The sequence below is a fragment of the Hyaena hyaena genome, unplaced genomic scaffold (assembly GCF_003009895.1).
Source record: "Hyaena hyaena isolate Hyena2069 unplaced genomic scaffold, ASM300989v1 scaffold_1053, whole genome shotgun sequence".
Lineage (NCBI taxonomy): Eukaryota > Metazoa > Chordata > Mammalia > Carnivora > Hyaenidae > Hyaena > Hyaena hyaena.
The window spans coordinates 111062-131185 of record NW_024081687.1 but is presented as its reverse complement, the minus strand read 5'-3'; the positions used below and the strand labels follow the sequence as shown (position 1 = coordinate 131185).

General features: G+C 39.8%; 1 protein-coding gene across 4 annotated transcripts in view; it reads right to left on the bottom strand.

Annotated features, from left to right (window-relative positions):
* The window catches only part of ATG2B (autophagy related 2B), a 71123-nt gene that overhangs the window by 38250 nt on the left and 12749 nt on the right, over positions 1–20124 (bottom strand). For all 4 annotated transcript variants that reach the window (XM_039222077.1, XM_039222078.1, XM_039222080.1 and 1 more), the window contains exons 2-15: positions 18490–18652; positions 15067–15219; positions 14493–14595; positions 12694–12856; positions 11854–12033; positions 8306–8402; positions 7855–8040; positions 6687–6847; positions 6493–6598; positions 5340–5601; positions 3975–4125; positions 2798–2890; positions 2478–2666; positions 202–475 (exon numbers count right to left, since the gene is read on the bottom strand). In XM_039222077.1, coding sequence (XP_039078008.1) covers positions 202–475; positions 2478–2666; positions 2798–2890; positions 3975–4125; positions 5340–5601; positions 6493–6598; positions 6687–6847; positions 7855–8040; positions 8306–8402; positions 11854–12033; positions 12694–12856; positions 14493–14595; positions 15067–15219; positions 18490–18652 — 2281 coding nt within the window. The remainder of the gene's footprint in view (positions 1–201; positions 476–2477; positions 2667–2797; positions 2891–3974; positions 4126–5339; positions 5602–6492; positions 6599–6686; positions 6848–7854; positions 8041–8305; positions 8403–11853; positions 12034–12693; positions 12857–14492; positions 14596–15066; positions 15220–18489; positions 18653–20124) is intronic.

Sequence of the window (20124 nt, the reverse complement as noted above, 5' to 3'; positions counted from 1 at the left end):
CTTTAACGAAGTGAGTAATCATGGTTAGTAACTGAAAAAAGATTATCTCCCATATTGGTATACATTACTAGAAAAAAGCTACTCCTCTTGTTTTCTAACGGTATGTAATGTTACTATACTGGGGGCTGTCACAGATGCTTTCGTGTTTGTTTCAGTATCAGTTGTTTCTGGTCTGGCTCTTACGGGAACATTCAATCTTACCAACTAGTTCTCTAAAGGTAAGTTCCAATTTAATCTGTTCTGGGGTTGATCCTCCTATAAATTCAGTCTTAAATTCTAGATCTGTGAATGCTAACTGAAGGATCTCCTTCTGAAGTGACTTCTTGAACCACGGTCCTCTTTCCTGATCAGAGCGAAGATCAGGTATTGGAAAGCGAACAGAAAGATTTAATGCCGGTGTGGCAACTTGGACTGATATCCGACAATTTGCAGGATTATGTGAATCATCCAGAAATACTTCAGTGAAAGCCTTGTGCTAAAACACAAAACATCAAAAATACACCAAAATGTCAAATGAATAAGCACAAATAAGGTTAGTATTCAACATTACAATATGTATAATCACTATTTCCTCATTCAGTACCAAGCATTAAAATAAGATTCAAATTAACTACTACCATATTAATTTAGTGCAATGAAATTTTATAATGTAACAGCTATTGGCATCATGCCAAATTACTGGCAAAAGTTAAATCCTCATGTAAAACCGAAAGAAAAACTGAACCAAAGTGAAGGCACAGGTGCTATCGATGCACACATATATTAGAACGGACTGAAGAGGGATAGTGTGTAAAGTAGATTATCAATGAGTCCAATACAGTTAAAAATCAATTTGACACTCAATATGAAGGATTTTTCTACCACTGTGTTACTGGAAAGGCTCAATGTGAAGTAAGATAAATTAAGCCAAATGCAAAGGTTCGCTCATCCAACCCTGTCCCTACTCTGTATTTCCAGGCCGAAGCCCAGGGCCTGGCACAGCGTAAGTTCTAAACATTCACCAGATGACTCACGCTGAGCTCCCATCCAACCCAAGGGTACAGGCCCATCGAAGGGCTCTTAGAAACCCAGACACGGATGCTCCCTTTGCTCAGAGTCATTTTACGACCCAAGTGTCAAAGAACATGCCCTTCAGATAAAGGTCTATTAGTATTTTTCCTAAAATGTATTGAAGCTTACAAAGCTTTAGTCCAGAGTGCACTGCAGGTGAGAGCACCCCTCTACCTCATGAATTGGTATTCTAACCTCCCAGATTGAAACCCCCCTTCTTACCCTAGACTTGGATTTTTTTTTTTTAAATGTTTTATTTATTTCTAGGAGAGAGAGAGAGAGACAGCGTGAGCAGGGGAGGGTCAGAGAGAGAGGGAGTCACAGACGAAACAGGCTCCAGGCTCTGAGCTGGCAGTCAGCACAGAGCCCGACGCGGGGCTCGAACCCATGAACCGCGAGATCATGACCTAAGCGAAAGTCGGACGCTTAACCGACTAAGCCACCCAGGCGCCCCTAGACTTGGATTTTTAACACACCTATCCTTTCTCTCCCCTACCGGACTCTGTAATACTAGCCCCTCTTCCCAGCAAAAATAACTGGAGAGATTAAGCCATCATTCTGGCACATCTACGGCTAGCACACTAGCCCCACAGAACTTCAAGTAACTCGTGATTGGTGAGAACATAAAATAAAGAATGCTGATTTAATGTGAATACCCACCACTCATGAAGGGAGAAACAAGTAAGCAGAAACACAGCTTTTCCCTTTTCTTTTTAAACCAAAGTTGTCTCTATCTGTTCCTGGTCCTTAGAGCCCCCAAATTCCTAATAGATTTCTTGCAAATCTGACTTACTTGAATTGCTTAGAAAAGACACCAAGCACCAGATAGATCTAAGTAAAGGTGACCTAATGTGATGCCCAATACTATAAATTATATTCCCACCTTCAAAAGTATATCTTTCATATGGGCTACATTTTATAGGGAGACCAAGTAGTTTACTAAATGTGTGAATGAATTTTGCACAGATATTGTAATTAAAATTTATAAAATCTGGATAAACACAGAAAAGGAAAGGGAATCTAATTCTACACTCTACCACAATCAATGCTACCAACTGGTACAGTTCCATCCATTCTTTTGCTATACCTCGTTCATTTACACAGTTGTCACAAAAGTTTATGTGGAGTAACATGTTTCACTTTTTCTCTTAATACTCCTTCATGAACTTTCTTCATGTTGCCACCCATCTTTATAACCATCATTCAACATGGCCACAAAAATATTTTACTCCATACATTAGCAAAGCTTATTCAGTTAGTCTACCACCTAGGCAGAAAAGTCTTGGTTTTTCATTATTATGAATAATGCTGTTTTAGTAATATGTGCTATTTAAGCTATTAAGAATACTTAATCTCACAAATGATCTCAATAAGCCCATTAGCTAGCTATACTCATGATTAGCATTTGCAATGTTCTCAATACTTACCAGACTAATATGTTTATTGTATGAAGTATACATGTGAGATGCCATCATTTCCACTGTAGTAAGTTTTTGTGGTTGAAGCAAGGAATTTAATCTGTCCACAATACTGATATCCAGCTCACAAAACACCGGATTTAACTTAATTTGTAATTCTGCCTTCTGAGGAACAGAACTAAGTCTTGCTTGATTACCCTTTAAAAAAAAAAAAGAAAACATTAATAGGACCATCAATACCATAAAATAAAGTGAAAACCTTAGGATTGTGACAAAATACATATCAAATGAAAAGTTACAGGTGGTCATCACATAAAAAGGCTTCTTACCTGGGGTCCTTTATTCTCAGAATGCTTATAATGAAGCTGAAGACACACAGGGGGATGGGAATCAGTTCGCTCTTTGGAATGGAACATTAAAAGCTTATGAGGGAAGATAAAAATAAATTAAATGTAAGGTACTTAACTATCATTAATCCCATGAATTAACAGAGGTGTTAATATAATAGTGGGAAAACCTTAAGCTTTCTGAAGCCAGGAAAGAGGATTTTACATTTCATTTTGGGCTCTTATAAGCAGTGCAAATCCTAGACAAGTTAGTTAGTTCACTTCTGGGATACTTAGGATCTCATCTGTGAAATATACCTGAGAATTCAAGTAAATTAATGCCCAAGAAAGTACTCTGAAAATAAAATAATGTACAAAGGCAAAGTAACAACAATAAATGTTATCACAACTTTGAAAAGTTTCCCTAGAAAACATTTTAGAATTAGAAAAAAAAAAATCAGACTACTAATAAATAAACAAAAGAGATTATGCTGGTATTAAACACTGTTATGAGCACACTGCAAGCATTCAATATTTGCTGAATGCCAAAATTCTTCTGAAATTAATGGTGCTTGAAAAATTAGTGAAATGAAATCATCGGTCTCGTAACATATCTGCCACTCTAAAACAAGTCAACTTTAATTTAAAAGGTCTAACAGAGTCTTTTTCTTCTTTTTTTTTTTAAATATTTTTTTATTTATTTCTAGGAGAGAGAGAGAGAGAGAGACAGCGTGAGCAGGGGAGGGTCAGAGAGAGAGGGAGTCACAGACTGAAACAGGCTCCAGGCTCTGAGCTGGCAGTCAGCACAGAGCCCGACGCGGGGCTCGAACCCACGAACCGCGAGATCATGACCTAAGCGAAAGTCGGATGCTTAACCGACTAAGCCACCCAGGCGCCCCATAAAAGGTCTAACAGAGTCTTACAATGACCTTGGACGTCATACTTTTAAAATGTTCAACAGGGGCACTTGGGTGGCTCAGTCGGTTAAGCGTCCGACTCTTGGTTTCAGCTCAGGTCACAATCTCACACTTTGGGAGACTGAGCCTCATGTGCTGTTAGTACAGAGCCTACTTCAGATTCTCTCCCTCCCCCCCCACCGCCCCTCCCCTGCTCGTGCTCTCTTACCCCCCTCTCAAACTTAGAAACGAAGAATCCTAAAGGAAAAGTATCTAGCATTTACCTCTGTGTAGTGAGGAGGAACAGAATGAAAATCAGTTGGAAATAGGCACTCCAAGAGTTCCATTTGCCCAATGGACATATCAGTACTAAAATATCGGGAAGCTGATCTTTGTCTTTGTTCATAGGACACTTTGACGCCAGTACCTATAAATCTGTTATAAAAAATAAAGCATTTAAGAGTATTCATGCACTTCTACATTAACCAATGTGTTAAAGAAGAGTACACAAGTGTTATTAAAGCACACTTATCTGCCTCTTCTGACAAGTTCAAGTTGTTAGTAATCACTAACAGCTAATATATCCCTAAGGATATTAACCAGAGAGATTGTTTCAAATTTCCCATTCCCTGACATAATGAGGCAGCTCTATTGATAGGAAATGATCCAGGATATACTCATTTCCTAACACTGACCTTCGTTCTTTGGCATTTAAAAATTTACACTGCAGTGGACAAAAATCTTTCACATCTGTAAAATAGACGTAATGGATTCTTAAAATTATCTAAGAGCTTCATGCAATATTTTTCAAACTTCGGTCAGTGGATCTCAAGTGAAAGTCCATTTCCAGTTGCTGCTGCTTTTGTTAGATTTCCTCCTGGCATATATTTGAAGCCTTGTCAAAAATGGCGGTAGGGGATGTTTCTACCATTTTATTATAAATGCTATGGTTCTTACCTGTAGAGTTTCTTTTGCTAGGTATAAAAACTACTCTATAGCAACTGTCAACGCTTTAAAAAAATTGAAGTTAAAATAAAAGGCCAAACCATTTTCTAAACATATTAATGTATGTCCCTAAACTACTGTATACACTACGAGCAAAAAATCACTTTGTTAAAATAAACGGTATTTACTTTATTTAATAAAGTTTATTAAATAACGGTATTTAATTATCTCCTCGATTACCTATTAGGACTCAACCCATTAAAGCAGAAGTTGAAAGTGCAGCACCGAGGCTCAAGATCAGCCTCAGTGCCGTCCCCCACCCCATTGCCAGGGGCAGAGGGCCACAGTGCATCCACCTTGCTGAGCCACTGACAGTAAGAACTATCTTTAGGATTCTAATGGTGTCAATATTTTAACTGGCTGAATGTGGTTGAAAAAACTTGTCAAAAGCAGAGAAAACTCCAGATTATCTCAATCGAAAACTCCAGATTATCTCAATCTTTATGTGAATTGTTTCACATGCCAATGAACCAGAACGAGAGACTCCATGGTAAGCATGTTTCCAGCGCTGAAAGAAAACCTCACTCCTCCTCTCCTTGACAAGTAAAATGGGAATCAGAAAAACAAATGCAAATAGGTAGATACAAAAGCCCACATCATCTGGTTCTTTTTCAAGGAGTGTTAATAAATATGAGACAGTTTACCTAAGGTGATCGTGTTTGCAAGCTTCTGCAAATACTGCTCGGAAAGATTTCAAATCATCTGTTGAAAATCTTGCTGGGTCAATCTTTTCTATGCATGTAAAGAAAGCTATCGCCAAAGGCGTCAATGGATTAAGGTTCAAAGACGTTTCAGATGGAGACAAAGGATCGATATGAAGCACGGAGATGGAGAAGGTTCCCACAGCAAGTCTAAAAATAAGCTCGGGCCTGGATTCATCCACTGAAACAGATCTAGACGGGAGAGCTGGAACACATGGGTTAAAACGGGATACATAAAATACTTAAAAATAATCCATGATATCAAGATTATAAAACATTTACTCATGTTAGTTTAAAAAAAAAAAAAAAACAACAACCAGGTGATCATACAACAGTTTGAATGACATTTGATGTCAAACAAGATAAACTATTCTCTCTCTGCATTTTATATCCTGGATCCTTGATAAAGAAACATATGGGGGTTGAGCATGGGACTCAATCTCAGGTTGAGTTCAAGCCTCACACTGTGTAGATTAAATAAAGCAAAAAACAAAAAAATGGGGCGCCTGGGTGGCTCAGTCCATTAAGCAGCTAACTCTTGACTTTGGCTCAGGTTATGATCTCACGGTTAGGAGACTGAGCCTGGCAGGCTCAGTAGAGCCTGCTTCGGATTCTCTCTCTCCTCTTTCTCTCTCTGCTCCTCCCTCGCTCGTGCTAAGTAAATAAGTAAAATTAAAAAACAAACAAACAAAAAACACATGAACAAAACTTTTGCAGTAATAAAACTGTATTGGAAAAGTCACAGATCAACCAAAAGTTGCTCAAATTTTCCTTTAAGCCTCGTGTCTCTTTCAGTTAAATTTTGCAGAGGAGAAGCCTGAGGTTCTCTTTCAAGAAAAGCGTCAGACGGTTGATGAGGCTCCTCAGCTGTGACAATAATAGGAAACTTATGTGTACTTTTTAATAAAAATATTTAAATATGCAAAGACTACAAGTTCATTTTCTTTCTAAATTTTGTTAAAGGGCCTAGATCAAAAGATTTTATGAAGGGAAAGCAGTGGCAGAATGGCATTTTCAAGAAAGAAACAATGTGCTGTAATTTTCAAATCTTTTACAGTTCCAGGGGCACCATCAGTAAACGTCTCCTAGTACGTACACGTTTTCTGTAAAGCTGGAGGGGAACCCAGGGCGGATGGGGGTGCTGACCCCCTCGCTGGCTGTTCTTTGTGATGATCAAGGAAATCTCCCCATGTGGGCTGAAGCTGTGAAAGAGTTTTTTTTTAAAAAACATGAATAAAGCGCAGAATTTTAGAAGCCACTTTTCAAGCAGAGTAACAAATAATACTTTACCACAGTAGCACTTAATGGAGATCCTGCCGGAGTATTTGTATTTGTGTATGTACTAGTTAACGATAACTCGAGGTCCATATTTGGAGGGTCTCCAAGGGGTGGAAGAGAAGAGAGACTATGGGACATGTCCATATCAGCCATGGAGAAGAAAACTTCTTCTTCTAGAGAGAATTACACTTTGTCAATGGTATAATTCATGTCTTTGTAGTAAGTTAACATATATTAATGTAATATTCTTCCTTCAGATTATCTGCAATACAGAGATGCCCTAAATTTTACATTCCTTCTAGTGGGTTAGTGGGTTCATTTTTTTGGATCCAAGATATAAATGGCATAATAAAAACTCAACCAAATACAAGTGTAACAAAAGGTTATGCTATCCTACCGGTGAACTTGTTTTGTGTTTTTTTTAAATATATGACATGCAGTACCATATGGTATATTTTTAGGTGTCATGTGACAGCTTAGGAGTTAAAACCCAACTTTAAAATAGTATGAAGATCTTGCAGTGTCTGGTTTCACATGCATACAGCCATTTCTTTAAACACAAACAAACCTGAATATGTTATTTAGAATTCTATTTACATTTCACTTTCTTCTTTCTAGAGGTTGTTTTACCTTCGTATGAATGAAGTCTGTTATGACCAGAATTTCTTGAGAACACTTTCTTGTTTTTAATTTATTTAGGTCAACATTCTGGGTTTAAATGGATTCTTATTACCTCAGGTATTAGTGCTTAAACATTCTAAAACACCTGTAAATGCCAGGTCTACCTGGTAAAGACTATATTTACAGATAATTGATAGAAGAGTAGAGAAAGGTTCCTGAAGGAATCTACTAGAAATCATTATACAAGTATGTAAGAATCTGACAAAATGAATTAGCCCCAATTTATCTTTTGCATCAATCTGCATTTTTGTAAATTGACTGTCTTTAGAATAAAAGAAAGGATAACTCACGACTTACAAGGTTACACAGTCAACAAAAGCCACACGTGGCAGTAGAGCGCTGTAATTAATGTCACAGTTAGATCAACATATTAACTTAGACCTTCCTGGAGCACAGATCTTTTGTTCTTTACTGAACTCCATTTCACAACAGCCAAACTGTTTACCCTGCTCTATGAGGACACTGTAGGGACGTAGTGTCAACTGCTTTAGTTGCTTACCCCGGCTAGAAGGTGTACGAGCAGATTCGGTCTCATAAAAACTTTGCTCTGAAGACACGCCCGCGGAGAGGGAATCTTTCCTCAAATAATACCGGTTTAATTCCATCTGAATTCGATACTCATCTTCCTGCTGCATAGGTCGGTTTTTTCTATCTTTATTACCTAAACCTATTTTGCTAGAATTTTCTGGAAGTATAGAAAGGAAAGCAAAGGAAAGCAAAACAGTAATTAAACCTGGAGTTCATTAACTCACTCCCCAAACCCACTACTTGTTCAACACTAACAGCAACTTCATGCCACAATCAATGCAGAACTACCACTATTTAATATTAATCAGAGACCTACGCAGTAGCTTTAAGCAGCTAGCTAGAAATCATAGAATCTTTGATCTTAATTAAAAAGTTTTAAAGTTAAAAATAATAACAACAGAGTTGTCTGTTGCCATACTTGCCTGGTCCAGCAATAGCTGCTAACATATCCAAAAGCAAGTGCACCTGCCTTGGTGACAGGAATAGATGAATAGAGTCTATCTGTCCATCAATATCCAACTTCAAAAAAAAAAACAACAACAACAACCATTCAGGATAAACACTCTTGAAAATCTCATCACCACAAATCCCAGTATACTTTAATGCATGGAGATGAATATGGATTAGTCACTCTTGAATTCTTTGACCTAAGAGTCCATCCATGAACTCACACAATCTAAATAAAAAGACTTATGGCCATCAAATTGCTGTTCTAAGAGGGAAAATCCTCCTGAGGAATTCCATGTTGGCAAGTCCAAGCTCTTCGAGTTTTCTATGGAGTATTTAAGGTATCTGAAGACTTAAGACACAGTTGCTAAGAAAGAATATGAAGTTAAGCCTCCCTGGGTGGCTCAGTTGGTTAAGCGTCTGACTTTGGCTCAGGTCATTTTCTCATGGTTCATGAGTCTGAGCCCTGCATCGGGCTCTATGCGGACAGCTCAGAGCCTGGAGCCTGCTGCAGATTCTGTCTCCCTCTCACTGTGCCCCTCCCCGGTTCATGCTCGCTCGCGCCCTCTCTCTCTCTCTCTCTCAAATAAACAAACATTAAAAACAACTAAAAAAAAAAAAAAAAAAGAATATGAAGTTAGTAGCACAGTATTCATTCCCAACAGGACTTCAAGACTCAAGTCACAATCCTCAAAGCTAGATTCAACCCAGCAGCATATCCAAGCTCGCCCACTTGCTAGCAAAGCACGTGGGGACCCTCTCTACCAGCAGTGGGCCTCACACTCTCCGCTGGGGAGGAAAGTGCAAGCCACAGCAGCGAGGCTGATGGAGTGGATGCTCATGTGAACTGCCTTGCTCTTTTCCAAGTTTCCGTCCATCTTATCTCCTAGAAATAGGAGCCCACCCAGTCTCATCCTGATTCCTAGGCAAAAATATCCTAACAAAACAGTTACTCGTTCTCTCCACCACATTCTAAAAGGTTGAATATGCTGTGCTCGCCTTACTTTTCATTCACCTCCTCTTAGTCCTAATGCTAACACTCCTATTATCTTTATGCCATTGTGGAATTTAAAAAGAATCAATTAATAAAATAAATACATTCATATTTGGAAAATGGCATCTTTCCCAGGGGGAAAAACAAATTTCTGATTCTAAAAACAAAAAATATTATATAGTAACTCTGAGAAATGTCCATGATCTGAGACTATAACAACATTCTCCAATGATAACAATCATCAGTATCACTGTGTGTGTGTGTGTGTGTGTGTGTGTGTGTGTGTTTGATGGGGTGCTATGTCCCAACTTGCATGAGATTCTCTCTGCCCCTCCCTGACTCATGCTTTCTTTCTCAGAATAAACTTTTTAAAAAAATTTAAAAATAAAGTAAAATAATATCAAACTCAATATGACACAGTAACTGAAATGAAATGTCTAAAAATTCAATACATACAAGTCCTCTATCACCTTATATAGTGCACTCCTGAAAGTGCATGCTAAAACTGAGTATGTGAACCATAAGGCTTATACACTATTTGGGGTGGGTACCAGTCTCAGAGAACTAAAAAAAAAAAAAAAAACCAAAAAACAAACAAAAAAAAACCCCAAAAACCTTTCATAACATTTTGAACTTGCAGTTGAAAGACGTGGGTCTACAAACATCAAAGGAACTAAAGATCAGACACTCTGAGTGTCCCTAACCAAGGCCACCTTTGTCTACAATGCACCGTTTATGAGATTTACATTTCTCAATGCTAATATCTAGAAGTTCTATTTTTCCATTTAGCCTTCATTTTCATTAAATAGGAACAATATGTACTCAAAAATCAGGTTACTACTACAAAAAATATTATCATATAGGCGAAGAGAGTAAGATCCCCAAATACCACACCCCCACAGGGCGCCTGGGTGGCTTAGTCGGTTGAGCATCCAACTTTCGCTCAGGTCATGATCTCGCGGTTCGTGGGTTCAGGCCCCGCGTCGGGCTCTGTGCTGACTGCCAGCTCAGAGCCTGGAGCCTGATTCAGTCTGTGACTCTCTCTCTCTCTGACCCTCCCCTGCTCACACTGTCTCTCTCTCTCCTAGAAATAAATAAAACATTAAAAAAATTAAAAAACAAACAAACAAATACCACACCCTGGCTGGCAAACCATCAGGCAGTAACTCCAGGCATTGTTACCTGTCACCTAACACACAGATGTCCAAAAGTAACAGCGAAATGGCACTGATACAGATCAACACATAATGTGCATAAGTCTGGGTCTGCACAAAGATCAAATACACAACTGATGAAGTCTATCTATAGTTAATCAAAAAAGAACTACCAAAGTTACTATGGTGATTCCTTCTTAGAGAAAGAGCAATGCTCCCCCCTCAGAGGCAGGAGTGTGTTAGCTCCCCGAGGACGTTAGCACATCAGGGGATTCCCTGAGGGCTTAAACACACCTACAGCTGGCTTTCTCGAGTTATTTTATGATGAGGCTTGAGACCTAGAGAAAGGAGGTCCTAGCACCTGACGTAGGACGGAGCAGTAAAGGAAGGAGAGGGAGTCATCAGAAGCAGGAAGACTGGCGTTCTGATAGCACCTTCCCCTGCCCCCCCTCTAGCCAGGGTGCCAACCCAGGGACAGGTGCTGGAGACCCTTCAAGCCCTGAAAACCCTATGAGCACTCACATGCACTCAGCTGCTCCCTTCCCACATCCCCCCAGCAATCTCTGCAGCCCGAATCACACGCTGCATTAAGGCACAGCCAGGATTCCACCCCTCTCTGCATCTGTCCCGAGTTGCTGCGCGGGGCCTGGCCTACAGCAGCCACTCAGACACCTACAGCTGAATAGCACAGTGAAGAAACCCTGATATCTTCTTAAACTACATTTTACACAGATCGTATAGAAAATTAGTTTTCAAAGAGAACACGTCACAAATACATTTTTAACTGGCGACACAAACACAAGCTTCCTGATTCCCCAGCAGACCGCCCAATACTGCTCCCTACGTACCAGGCGCAGCTGTCTTTACAAGCTCTTCCAAAAGCCATGAGTTATGGGGGGAGGGGGGAGGAATCAATCTCTTTTCATAAATATTCCACAACTATAAAAACAGTCCTTCTGGTCAAAACCCATACAGGTGGGCATTTTCACCTGGATACAATTACATACACACCTTCTACAGTCCACTTCTCGCTTTCCAAAGCTCTTCTCCTAAACTTACTTTTAGGATGACAGATTCTTTAATCAGTTGCTAGTTTCTGAACTAATGAATGTTTCTGAGCCGCTCAAGTGCAGGAAAGGGCGCGTAGGCGACGGTGCTAAACCCAAGCATCAGCAGAAGGGCAAAGGTGATCGTCACGTGAGCCTTGCAGCCGGAGGGCAGAGGCCCTGGCCGAGAGTGAGGACACGGACTCCAGGACCACGGGCACCCTAGTTACAGGACAACCCACAGTGACCAGCGGAGGGGCCACTGCACAGGTTAAAGAATACTTGTACTTTTGTTTTGTTTTACTATAGAAGATAAAACAAGTGCTTACCTTAGCTCCAGGAAGTACTTCATTCTGTTTCAATGTGAGACTCAACTCCAACCTACCAATCAGCCCTCCAATCTGCACGGGGTCAGAGGGCGCCACCTCTGGTAAATTTCTAGTTAGTTGTGGGTGCGGCTCGTAGACAATTTTGGGATTCCAGCTAGGTGACAGCTTTGGCTCAGTTTCCTACAATGAGACAATAAGAATAAAGTAATTCTTTAAAATACCTTAGTGTAAAAAAACTAAATTCAAAACACAAATGTCAATATAAGAGTAAAATACCTGACATGAAAAACTTATTACGTGACAATGAATAAACCAGTATCTTAAAGAGCCAAGGCATGGAAAAGGACTTTACGAAAAAAAAAGCACAGTACCTCTTCAAATTATAGCAATAAAAAAATTGGCATTCTGAAATAATGTAAAAGATAAATGATGGAAGGACTGACTTATAAAAATGACTCTCTACTCTCAGAAAGGGTTAATAAAGTTCCTTAATTATAAAACCGTTTTAAGACAAGTGTAAGCTTTCTGCAATACATCCATTACGTAAGGTAAATGTGAACACGGTTTTTGTTTTTACCCTAAAAGGATATTAGCCGTCGTTATACCATTTTCCCCCAAAACACAGTACCGATGTTACACACCTCACTGGTAGGAAAGGCATTAATCATAATAAATAGGAGTGTTTTAAAAACCCTGAAGTGTAGGCATTACTTCATTCAGATCAGACGCAAACTCAGTGACACATATTCCATATCCTAGCAAACATAACAGCCCCCACTTAAACCTTTTAAACATCGAGGAGTTAGTGTTTGGGGTTTTGTCTTGTTTTGTTGTTCTTACCACTGGTGCAGTCGAACACACGGGGGAGGATTTTGCTGACGCAGAAAACTCATCCCAGAAGAGGGCCACCCCGGAGAGCTGCAGCAGCTTGTGCGCAAACGCTGTAGGCTGATGCACGTTCACGCCCGCGGACTCGTCAGCAGCCTCATCACAGTACACGGTCCTGCACGGTCAAAACCAAAGCACTTGCATAAACGCCTAAGAAAACCCACTTGCAAGTCTAAGAAACACATGCAGCCTTTTCAGCTAAAGGACCTGTCATGTGTTAGCACAGCTTAGAGAATGCCTAGAACGCGCTCGGCATTTCGGTGCTTTATTACGAGAAACGTTTTCGCCAGGAGAGCTCAGCCGCAAGAAGGGTAGTTTTAGGGGGCTCCCAAGCTGGGGGGGAGTAAGAACTTCCTAAAGCTGGCCTCCACCCTTGTGCTCCCTCACAAACCTATCTTGGCTCCAAGTCACACATCTGACACAAATGACATTTCTTGAATTTGCACAATTCCATGAGCTCAGTTTAAACAAAATACATAATGTGGTTCTACATGTATGAGATTTCAGTAACTTATTAATGTACCTTTTCAGGGAAATGCAACCTAATTTCAAAAATCTGTTGACAATAACTGTTTCACAGGACACCTGGGTGGCCCGGTTGGTTAAGCATCCAGTTCTTGATATTGGCTCGGGTCTTGAACTCACAGTTCATGAGATGGAGCCCCATGTTGGGCTCTATGCTGACAGCACGGAGCCTTCTTGGGATTCTCTCTCTCTCCCTCCCTCTCTTCCCTTCCCCCTGCTCAAGCTCGTTCTCTCTCAAAAATAAACGAACATTTTAAAAAAATAACCACTTCACTCATAGGTATGATGTTTTGTGAAAGGCAGAAACCGTATCTGCTTAAAATCTGCCAACAGCCCCCACAGATCCGTATCCAAAATGTCTTTGGGGCTCAGTGTACATACTCCATTCTCTATATTTCTGCATTAGGGCACAGGTGAACTCCAACTTCAGCTCCAGTCATGATCTTGCAGTTTGTGGATTCAAGCCCCGCGCTGGGCCCTGTGCTGACAGTTCAGAGCCTGGAGCCTGCTTCAGATTCCGTGTGTCCCTCTCTCTCTGTATGTCCCCCTACTCCCACTCTGTCTCTCTCTCAAAGTTAAATAAACATTAAAAAAAAAAGTTTTTAAAAAAGACACAGGTGAACAGTGACTACCTCAAATCAACAGTCAGGAGTGTGTACATGAATCAATCTGTTTCAGAGCTGTTTATAAGATTCCAAGTGGGCAAACACAGAAAACTAAGTGGTGGTGTCTATATTTTTAAGTAAATCACAATCACACAGATTGACTTTAAGATACTCTCATAGCATCCTCAAAGAAAACAACAGCCTTAACCTTTCTCATGAAAGCAGCACTTAGATCAAGCAAAGGAAACCAAAAAAGCCCCTCATGTTAATGAGACGTGCTGCAACGGCGCCATCGTTCATATGAAAAAACTCCCAACAGGGGTGCCTTAAATTCAGCAGCACTCAACTATTCACGATTTTTATTTGATATTAACTAAAAGAGAACCATTGCTTTGAATTCAATATTATATACAAATTATACCCCAACTGGTATTATAAGTTTTCAGTAATGGGATTAGAACGTATCTTGGAGAGCAGCACTTTACTGTGAAATCCTACGATGTATTAATAGCATCACCTCTCATCTCTAAAAGCATCATAAACTCTCACGAGAGACTTAGCTCTTACCATTTATAAAAGAACAGAACAGGGTCATTTGTTCTCAGCTACAAGGAGTCTTACCTTTCTATCCGAATTTCAAGTGCAGTTCCAGTTTTGGAATTTTCTGGCACGTGTTCAATCCTCAAGACAGTGTCTATAAAAGTGACTTTCACTCTTCTTAGTACTAGAGTAAACAGGTAACCGTCAACATGAGGCCATAGGTTTACTGAATAAAAACTTCTAATGAAAAGAATAAATGCTAGTTTGACAAGAACTTCCAAAATAAAAAAAGTGTATTTCTCCCCTTAAAAATCCCCAAACCTTAAGTTTGGTAATAAATATTTTGCTTTGCTGAGCACCTACTACATCACATCTCAACAGACACTTGGGCTATAGCTAACACTCTCTGTGGAATTCTAATCCCTTACACAAGCACAATAAAATAAACGGGGAAACTAGGACACAAAAGGACATCAAATTAAATCAGATATAATATTTAAAATAGCTTCAATTCTAAAGTTCTGAAGTGAGAACAGTAATTCATTTAAAAAACAACAACACTCCAATGGCTTTACCTTATATAAGGCTTACTAAATAAAGGTACTAAAAACAAAGCAAAATCTAAAATTTTTGAAAATACTCAATAATGCCAAACCTGTTTCAATGGTTTCAGCAAACTTTTCAAGTCCTTCAAAAGGCTGGGATCCTTCTCCTTGTTCATCTGTTAATTTCTGGCTAAGACATTCTTTTGCCAACTGCATACTGCTGGTCATGAAACTTGACCAATACATAGGCTCAGAACCAGTTGCTGCAGAAAACATAGATTAATTCGAAATAACTTCTCATAGTTACAAGAAAGCCATTTCGTAAAATGCCACATTTGAAATAAATAAATTCTTAATCCTCCCAGAGATGCTTAAATATTTAACATGGTGTTACCTAGGCATGTGACACTCTAGAAATTACTCTTGAGATGTAACCACCATCTTGTAATAATGGAGAAGAAAAAAAAAATCACAGAAAGAAGTCCAGAGACATATGTTCTCATTAAATGACATATATCTGCCAAATGTTAGTAATTTGTGAATTCCTTCAACAAGTATTTAATGCATGCACGGTACTGTTCAAAAGACTAGAGAATAAGGGTCAACAAACTTCTTTGGTGAGGGTCCGATGGTAAATATCCCTGGCTTTGTGGGTCCTATAGTCTCTCTCCATGAGACCATGAGGACTCAACTCTCTCACTCTAGTGCAAAGGAGCCGGAGAGAATAAATGATTGAATGAGTATGGTAGTGTTCCAATACAAATTTACAAAAATACGACAGACGAAATTTGGCCTCCAGGCCGTGATTAGCTGACCCTGCTGTAGGGGATCCAAAAAATATTAATTCTGCCCTCCAAGAGCCCACAGTATAACAGAAGAAATAAGATGTGGTTAAGATGGATTAGTAAGCAACTAAGTAATGTCAACAGAAAACACAACTAAGTCAAGAGGTTAATTCTTCTCACAGACAGAATTTAACAGGAAAACTGGTAGAGTCGGTACTTGGCCGAGGTTTTGGAAGGTAGTATAAATGTAGATAAAACAGAAAAGCATCCTTGGAGAAATATATGAACTGGGAAAAATCCTTTCCAGATCCACCCTCAGCAGAGAGCTGTACCACTCTCACATTATTCAAAACAAAGTCACAGAGACTACTAGCATTGCTGCCTTCCCAAATGGACTTTAAAAGCCCTTCTCATGGAAGATTTTTAAAGTAAGGGAGACTATTTGACTTTCCACAGGAAAGTATTGTTATATCTACTCATCATGGTTAGAAAAATAAAATATTCTTGTTCATTAAATGCCATCATCAAGGGCGATTTCCATGCACAGACTACCAATTTTCTTTTTTATTTATTTATTTTTTTTTTTTTAATTTTTTTTTTTAATGTTTTATTTATTTCTAGGAGAGAGAGAGAGAGAGACAGCGTGAGCAGGGGAGGGTCAGAGAGAGAGGGAGTCACAGACCGAAATAGGCTCCAGGCTCTGAGCTGGCAGTCAGCACAGAGCCCGACGCGGGGCTCGAACCCACGAACCGCGAGATCATGACCTAAGCGAAAGTCGGACGCTTAACCGACTAAGCCACCCAGGCGCCCCATAGACTACCAATTTTCAAACTATAGGTGCTATTGATTCTAGTAAGTATACTTAAACTCTGGTGTTCCAGACAGCACTTGGGATTATAACCCTCCAAGTACATCTTGATAAACAACATTTGCCACTGAAGGAATTCAAGTTCAGAATTTAAGACGATTTACATCATGACTCTACTGGCTTATAAAACATACACACGCTACACACACTCCGAAGCAGAAAATCTTAACATACAACATAGCACGGTGGTTCCGAACAGGGACTGCACAACTAGACTGCCTGGGTTCAGATCCCATCTTCCCACTTAACTAGTATGACCTTGGGCAAGTCTTAAATCTGCTTGTGCTTCAATTCCCTGTTCTGTAAAATAGGGATAATAAAAAGTATCTATTTCAAAGAGCTGTCATAAAACAGTATTTGTACAGCACTTAGAACAGTATCTAGCATGCAAGAAGCACTATATACGTGTTTGGTAAGTCAGAGAACATCAAATATGTAATTAAAGCTACCACACACATCGATTTGCAAATAATGACTTACTACCACTTTAAAGCTTTTCCTTCCCAAAGTTTTCTTTTGAAAAATTTCAATCCTAAGAAAGAGGTGAAAGAATGGTACCATGAACACCTGCATAGCCTTCACTTAGACTGTGACTGTACCAAACATACACAAATACATACAAACTCTCATCCTTTTGCTGAACTATCTGAAGGTAAGCCGCAGGCACCCTACCACTCACTCCTAAATACCTCAGCATATAACTTCTAAGAATATGAACATTCCCCAGCAAAAGCTCAGTAACAATAACACACCCAAGAAAGAGAACACTGACAAAATATTATCTTCCATATAGTCCACACCCAAATTTCCCTAGTTGTCTCAGTAACATCCTTCGTAGCAAAAACAAAAACACAGGATTAACTATTGCAGTTATTCGTGTCTTAGTCTTCTTTAATCTGAAACAATTCCTCTACCTTTCTTGTCTTTCAAGATACTGATACCTCTAAAGACTGCCAGCCAGTTAGTCTGTAGAATTTCCCTTATTTTGGATGTGTCTACTTCCTTCTTTATGATCTGATTCAGATTAAGCACTTTTAACAGGAACAGTGCATATTTGATGTGTCCTCACAGGACATCACATCAGGACACACCTGATGACCATCTGATCCACTATTGATGAGATTAAGTTTGATAACTCGGTTGTTATGATGACAATTTCCTCCATTGTGAAAGAAACATTTTTCTCTTTGTAAATTATATGCAATGGATGGGGGGGTATGTTGATACCATCTAAATATAAAGCTCCTCACAACTTTCACCAAAAAGTGTTAGAATTCATTGATGATTATCACCTGTTTCTTTCTTTTTTTTTTTTACATGGTGGCCAAAAACATGGTTATGGTCTATCATTTTTCCCTACTCTATGAAGTAGGTATCCTACTGTAATAAAGAGCTTTTCCTTCTTCCTGCCTCTCTTACATACTGATTACTTATTTATAACAATATGAACTTGAGTTTTTTTTTAATTTAGTGTGTTATAATCCACTATTGTCATTATTCTTTTTTCACTCAAGTATTCCCAGATTTGGCCAATGAGAGCCCCAATGAGCCCAATCCTCTGTCCTTTTAACATTTATCCACCAATCTTTGAGCAATTCCTTTATTTCTGGCACAGTACTTCAAATCTTTAAAACACAGGTCACTTTAGATCATCAGTAACAAATAATTAAACCAAATCATCATTATACCAAAGTTCCTGCAGGTAAATAGGGCAAGAAGTAAAGGTAAAATCATACACACCCAAGTCCTACTATTTTTATCTCCTGAAAAGCTCACAAAGACAATGCTAAGTAATAAATTAAATACTTAATACAATTAGGTTGCTTTCCCACTCTCTGAAGAATACAAATAGAAACAAATCAAACACATAATGCACGTACCTAGGCGAGGTCTAGGCCGGAAGACCATTTCTAGCCCTTTCACTTCCAGTGCGCAATTATCCTGTAGCAAGGAGCCCCATGGAACTGACAGAGAAATTGACTGTATGAATCCTTCAGTGACTTCTAAAGGTGCATCTGCTGACTCCAGGATCTCATTGAGACACTAAAGAGAAAAACCACGTATAGTTTGAAATCACAGGAACAAGAATTCAAAGATGCTAAATATGCTCCTCTAGGTGTCAGACACTAGGGATTAAGAAAGCAGAGTCCAGGGGTGCCTGGGTGGCTCAGTCAGTTGAGCCTCTGACTTCGGCTCAGGTCATGATCTCACGGTTCATGGTTTCGAGCTCTGCGTCGGGCTCTGTGCTGACAGCCAGCTCAGAGCCTGGAGCCTGCTTCGGATTCTGTGTCTCCCTCTCTCTCAGACCCTCCCCTGCTCATACTGTCTCTCTCTCACTCTCTCAGAAATAAATAAAAAACATGAAAGCAAGCAAGCAAGCAAGCAAGCAAGCAGAGTCCAAGGGGCGCCTGGGTGGTTTGGTCGATTAAGTGTCCAACTTTGGCTGAGGTTATAATTTCATGGTTCATGAGTTCAATCCCCACATCGGGCTCTGTGCTGACAGCATGGAGGCTGGAACCTGCTTCAGATTCTATGTCTCCCCCTCTTCTCTGTCCCTCCCCTGCTCGTGTTCTCTCACTCAAAAATTTAAATATTTTTTAAAAATGAAAAAGAAAGCAGAGTCCAAGATAAAGACTCCCCATCCTTCTGAAATTTACTAGATAGTTTACCATGAAAGACACACGTAATTAAGATGTAGTGAGCTACCTGAAAGTGGAAATACGCTGTACTGTTTAAGCATGTAATACAACCTAACCTGGCATCTGAGGAAGTGCTATTTCAAGGTGAGACCAGAGAAGGCTGAGGAGTCACCAAAGTGGTCCACACAGAGACTATAGTGTGTGAAAGGATTCAAAGAAAGCAGAGGTCAGAGAGTGCAAGCCCACATACTTGAGACGTAAGACTTTTTGAAAAGGAAAAGCTACTCTAGACTCCACTGTGGTGTGCTAGGGTGAGGAGCCAAAGATAAAGCTACACAGATAAGGGAGAGGGAGTCCAAACAGCCTTGTAATTCACGTTACAGAGCCTGACATTTATCTCAAGAGCGAAGTGAAGCCATTGAAAGATTTTAAGCAAGGGCACAAGAATGGGATTAGAACTTTTAGTGAACCACTTCTGCTACCGCACAGAGTGTGCACTAGAGGAAAGCAAAACTCGGGCAGAAAGGCTGTCATGAGTAAGAGAAGCCAGGGAAATGGGTTTGGCGAGGACAGTGACACTGAGGGTGGTTAGAAGTGGACAGACTTTATTATATTTTAGGAAGTAGAATTGGCATCATGAGAAATTTAAAAAAATAAAGGACTGCAGAATAACTCTCAGGTTGCTGCCGCGGGCAACTGGATAGATAGTGCTATCTACAGAGAGTAAACCTGGAGAAGGTTAGGGGAAGCAGAGGAGTTCAGTTCCCAAGAGCAGGCGCGTAGGTGGAGATGTCGCAGTGGCAGCTGGTTATTCTGGTCCAGGTATCAGAGGAGAGCATCCGCGCTGAGGCCCTAGGGTGATGAGACGGCCTTTGG